Source organism: Uloborus diversus, chromosome 3 (genome assembly GCF_026930045.1).
Source record: "Uloborus diversus isolate 005 chromosome 3, Udiv.v.3.1, whole genome shotgun sequence".
NCBI lineage: Eukaryota > Metazoa > Arthropoda > Arachnida > Araneae > Uloboridae > Uloborus > Uloborus diversus.
The window spans coordinates 156986688-156992687 of record NC_072733.1 but is presented as its reverse complement, the minus strand read 5'-3'; the positions used below and the strand labels follow the sequence as shown (position 1 = coordinate 156992687).

The following is a 6000-nucleotide window of genomic DNA, read 5'->3' as shown; positions in this document are numbered from 1 at the left end:
GCCCCGAGTCTAATGCCCTACCGATCAGGCTACCACGGCCCCAAAAAATATATATCAGGGTTCGTACGCTCCTTACAAACTCCTTATAAACTCCTGCTTTTTGAGAATAGAAAATAAGGGCCCTTAAAACTCCTGAATTTTGCTATTATCTCCTTACAAAATCCTTATTTTTTCATTCTACATGACTTTAAAGATGTTTTTCTATCGCCAATCCGATAGGAGTGATTACGTTGTACCTAACTTTACCAAAATTCCGCTATTTATTCGTCTGGTAATACCGGAAATCTGATTTTTTCGTTAGACAAATTTCTTCCTCACATCCGATTTTTTTTTTCAAATTTATGACGATTATGTAGATAGTTATTTGTAAAATAACATCTTGTAGGTTTGTTAAAGTACCATTTTCAAGTTTTTTTTTTTTTTTGCTTCTATAAATTCTTTTATTTACCTCCCCCCCCCCTTGTATTTGAATTTGATTCCGAGGCTGCTGACATCAAAGAAAATGCAGTAAATGCATATTTTACTATAAATTTATGTAGTATGTTTGTGCGTTCAATGTTTTGTATGAAAACAAAAATAAATAATATTAGAGTTGCACATATTTTTTCTGAAATAAGTTTTAAAAAATACATCTTTAAACAGGAAACTAGTCATTAAAATGAACTCCTGCGAAACTCCTTAAAAACTACTTACTTTTGATTTTCAAAGTTGAGTATGAACCCTGTATATATGTATGCATGTGTATTTAATTACACTCGATCTAGTTAATCCCCCCCCCACTGTCAAAAACCATGGAGATTTATCTCTTTAGTCTCTAGACTTTAAAGTCCCTATAAAAAGGGACAATAAAAAGAGTCCATATAAAAAAAAAAACGCTCTGTTAAAAGCGACATCTAGTGGGAAAATTCCATCCCCTTGTCCCCCTTTTTCAAGGGATAATAGCAGGCTTCTGAGCAACAGCAGATCCTCGTAGGCTACGGCTATGTCCTGCAGTTTCCCCTATCCCGCGACTCGGAAAGGGAAAACGGCTGAGTTTTAACTCAACGATTTGTGTTGCATCTAAACGCTTCTCTTCACGGCACTATGCAGAAAACAGAAGGGTTTATATTTGATAGGATTGTTGAAGCGCTTATGTGGTCGCTACCCGAAGAGTATGAAGTGTGTAGATTCAAGAAGTAGAAGTACAGCGTTGAGGGTGAATTGATAATTCTGCTACTAATCAATCCCCTTTTTGATCTGTTTGGAAAGTGGTTCCTTCGTTTAAAATGGTGATCATGATCCCTTTTCTCTTGAAAACAATGTAACAGAAATAGAGGTGATGGCTGAAGATAACGATCCTGTGATTCTTGCGAAGTAAGTTCTTTTTCATACGTAAAAATATTATAAAATAAACTCTATTTTCATATATAGTTAAGAAATCTCTCACCCCCCTTGCTGATGCTTTAAAAACATAAACAATCCTTTAATTCGCGTACTTGTATGCATGTACACTGGAACATGTTATGTTTTATTGTAGTCAAAATTTGATTGAATTATATAACTTGTTTGTTTTCTAATTGTTTGGAACTGTAAGATTTTTATTAAAGAATTAAACTTGTTCCAGGCTTTATTAACTAGAAAGTCAACAGGGAGTCATGGCGGTCACCCCAGGGTAATTCTCGGTCAAAAAACACTCAGCATACATACTATAATTTGGGTTAGAAATATCTTCCTGTTAAGTGTAAATTACTCTATCATGCGTTCGAGAGAAATCTGCTGAGTACAGAAGAAATATTTTTTTCACAAAATATAATGAAAAAAATCTGAGGTATTACCCCGTGGGGATTGCCTCTAGCACAATCGTTTGGTTGGTTGCAGTTTTATCGTTTGAAAGTAACGAAGCATTTATAAGCTTCGTTAATAAAAAAATAAATAATAAACATATTTGTATTATGCAGTCAAATGATGAAAATATCATCATGGATAAAATTTTAAATATCTGGCAATTGAAATCGCTGGTTTGTACAGAAAACGAAAATTTTGGGAATATATTCAAGAAACATTATTGGATTCACCACTTCTGTAATTAATTTCAATGTATCCTGAAGTAGTGATACTTTCTTTGATGTTGTTGCAAGAAAAAGTATTCTCCTCGAAATTGATTGTTCAATTTCATGAAACTTACACCCACCAAAAATAAATAAATAAACATATATTTGAGGTAAATCCAAGAGGGTATGTATGTGCGTTATTGATTTCTATTACATAGTTCTTACTCATTAAATTTGCTCTCTGTGAATTCTACAGCATAATGCTCATGGATTTTTTAAATTAGTTTTTAATTTAATATTGTTTAATTAATATTGTTTTGATAGTGAAATGTTTTAAATCGCAGTAATCAATTCCTTATATTGCTCATTTGGATGTATCGCTCTTTTCTTACCACCTTCCAAAATTAAAGCCTAAAAAAATAACTCTTACTTTAAAACTGAAATCTTTTATGAAAACATATGGTATTACTCAAAAAAGGTCTCTTCTTTATTTTGTCAATGAACAAGATGAAAATGCTTCTATTTTTCTGAATTCGCTAGAAAAGCAGCCGCAATTCCTGTCATCCATATATACTTACCCGCAGAATATTTCAGCTAAAGATAGCTTGTAAACTACTTGATTTTTTTTTCTGTATTGATGCTAAGGCAGGGTTTCTGCTACAGTCGCATTTCTCACCAAATGCGAAAACATTAGATCAATTGCGTAAGTGAAGCAATGCATTTTCGCTTTTTTGCTCAAATAAAAAGTTAATTTTTTTAAAAAAGGAAAGAATGTTATGATCCCAAAGAGGAAGAAAGCATGGCGATAATCAACTTAATCTTTAGAAAATCTTAGCTACAAGATGTTTAAATTACTATAAAGTTCAACAATCAGTCTTATCCGGCATTATGTCCCCTAAAATGTGTCTTATTAGGAGGAGGGAACTGCACCGTTCTAAAAAACATGTGTTTTCTTAATGATGCATAATCCAAAATCTTTTATTTTACATATAAAAAAATAGCTGATACTTATTTCTTTAAAGATATCAAAGAAAAAAATTTTAATTTTATTTTCAACTGGAGATGAATCATACTTGGGCATTTAGAAAGATGTGAGAATGTGTAATATTTTAGCATTTTGCTAAAACTTTTCCCTCAATTTTAGCTTATATGCTAAGGAACTTTTGAATCCAGCTTAATGTACTAAGGCCTTTACAATGAGTGAAACAGCAGGCAGGTGGCCTAAGTAGAAGAAAACATACACCTTCTCTGTCTTTTAGTACATAAAAGATTTGTACTTTGTTGCACAAATCTAGATTTGCATCAAAGAATGATCTGGACAAGCAAAAGAGTTTTCTGGAAACAATATGGTTACTGTTACCTTTCATCTCTTTTCTACAGCAAATCAAAGAGATTAGAAAGTCGATTGCGAATAAAAGGATATTGAAATGCTTGCTATTGTCTCGCGGTGGCTAAGAAAGGCCATCTTCATTTGCTATTTGATGTTTGACCCTTCTGACGCTGAAATTTAGTAAAATTTCAATCTTGTTTAAGTTTTAATACACAAAAATAAAAATACATTGCATGTGTGCATGAATTTTGACGATTTTTTTTCACTATCTCATTTTTTACTGCCTTGTTTTTCGGTCATAACGAGCAAATCAAATATTGTACATAGTCCCCTTTTTGCTCGTTGTAATAGAGTGACTGTAATAACTTTCAGGTTATAAAAAGTTGATCGCAGAGCAAAACTATTTCCTCTCCAAGTCTTTCCATACCATTGCAGATCACAATTTAATCTGTGTTGTTGTTGTTGTTGCAAATCTCCGGTGTTTAGCAGCTCTAAACCAGGTCTATGAAATTCGTCACTCTCAAAAAATCCAACACCAACATTGGATCCACAAAAAGATCCAATCTTGAAAATCCCGAGACAATTCAGTATATGTTCGGGGGGTGGCCTGATGGTTGGCACACTTCACACAGGTTGGAAAACTCTTTTTTCCACTGCAATAAGTCAATGATTTTAGGTGTCCACTAATGAACCTAGTGATAGTCGTCTGATCTCACCTACCACACTTGAGAGATAATGCACCTCCCGGGCACTTCGCCTGGTACCAATTATGGGTAGGAGAGACAGTCCAGGAGGACTTTGCATCTCTTTTAGCCTTAGAAAATAGCTCCAAGTAAGTCAAGGAATCAGGTGTATATAATGGCTCACCAGTCCCTTTTTTAGCCAAGATATCGGCCATCTCGTTACCGTGTACATCAACGTGAGATGGAATCCACTGAAAATGCACCTCTCGAAAAGAAGAAATATGCTCCAGTTTGTTAATAATAGAAACACCAGTACCATCACCCACTTTATGCCAATTAGAGAGGTACTGGATGGAACTTCGGCTATCTGACAGAATCCAAACGGCTGAAGAGCCGGGAGAAGACAAAATTGAACCGTGCCCCTCATCGATAGCAATAAGCTCGCTTCTAAAAACTGATCAACAGTCTGGATTTCTTCTGCTAATTTTGTTGCACACCCTTGGAATAAAATATAAACACCACTACCAGAGCAGTTACGTTCATCCTTACTACCATCCGTATACATTATAATAGAGTCCTCAGGGATATTGTTTATCACTTCTAAAGCCAATTATTTCAAATAACCCAGTGCATCTGATTTCTTGTTCACCTGGGAAGGAAGATCCGTGTGGAAGTAGACTCTGTTTAAACCAATTGAGGGATTAATGCTCTGTTTCAAACTATGTTGAATTACATTTTTTGGGATCAAGTTGTCTGAGTCAGCCAAGCTTAAAGGGCTTTTTTTCTTTAATCTTTTATTGTTGGTCCACCCCAACAAGAACTCAGACGTTCGATTCTGGGTCCCATAACTGGTGAGCTTTGAGAAATATTTTACCAAATTAGTTTTTCTCCTAAGGCCGAGAGGTTGCAGATCGGTCTCATATAGTACTATCTCATTTGGGCAACTATTACAAAGTCCTGTAATAATACGAGCCGCACTAAGCTGTACCATTTTAAGCTTTTGTAAGTTGGTGTTTAAGGCACAGCTGTAGACTGGATAGCCGTATTCTATAATAGACCTTATTAGGGCCATGTAAGTAGTTCTGAGAGTTTTAGAGTCGGTACCCCAGTCACGCCTTGAAATATATTTTAAGATCATTAAGCGTTTTTTGCTTTTTTGTATTAAGTGATCGATATGTCTTGCAAGTAACTTCGCTGTCCAGAACAAAGCCTAAGTATTTAGTGTGCTTTTCCACCGCAAGCGGATGAGCATTCATATAGATTTTTCATATAGATTTTTGGCTGATAGTTAAAAAGTCTCCTATTTGTTGTAAATAAACAAACTGTAGATTTGGAAGGGTTAAAACACAATTTGTGACCCTCTGCGAAACCACACTTCATTGAGTGTAGAGTTGATGCAACGTTCCAATTTATTGATGTCAGGGCCAGAGTCCCATAGCACTAAATCTTCTGCGAACAACTCCACTTCGCATCTTTTCGAAACCTCCCTCTCAAGTCCAGCTATAAATAATGAGAATAGGGTTGGGCTCAGAACAGATCCATGAGGAACACCCTGAGAAAGCCCAAAGCTCTCCAACAAAGTGTTGTTGAACTTTACCCGGATGAATCTGTTTCTCAAAAAGTCGGAAATCCAGGCCAAAGCCCTCCCATGGATTCCAAAGGACTCAAAGAGTTTAGTTATGAGCTTTTGCTTCCATATCCTGTCAAAGGCCTTAGTCAGGTCCAGGAAGGCCGCCACAGTATGATTAGTGGGGGTTTTATTATGGGCATCTCTAATCTTTTGACAGAGATAAAGCACTTGATCTGAGGTGCTATGTCCTGCTCTAAAACCATATTGATTACTTTGCAGGTAATACATGTCAAGGAAATGGGCCTATAACTTTCAGGGGAAGAGGCTTCTTTATTTGATTTTCTAATAGGGATAATAATTTCCCTTTTCCAATCTCGGGGGAGCCGC

General features: G+C 35.6%; 1 protein-coding gene across 1 annotated transcript in view; it reads left to right on the top strand.

Annotated features, from left to right (window-relative positions):
- Window positions 1–1071: 1071 nt before the first annotated feature.
- The window catches only part of LOC129219007 (histone-lysine N-methyltransferase SETD2-like), a 187654-nt gene continuing 182725 nt past the window's right edge, over window positions 1072–6000 (top strand). The window contains exon 1 of the mRNA XM_054853327.1: window positions 1072–1353. Within this exon, the coding sequence (XP_054709302.1) occupies window positions 1319–1353 (35 nt within the window). The 5' untranslated portion in view covers window positions 1072–1318. The remainder of the gene's footprint in view (window positions 1354–6000) is intronic.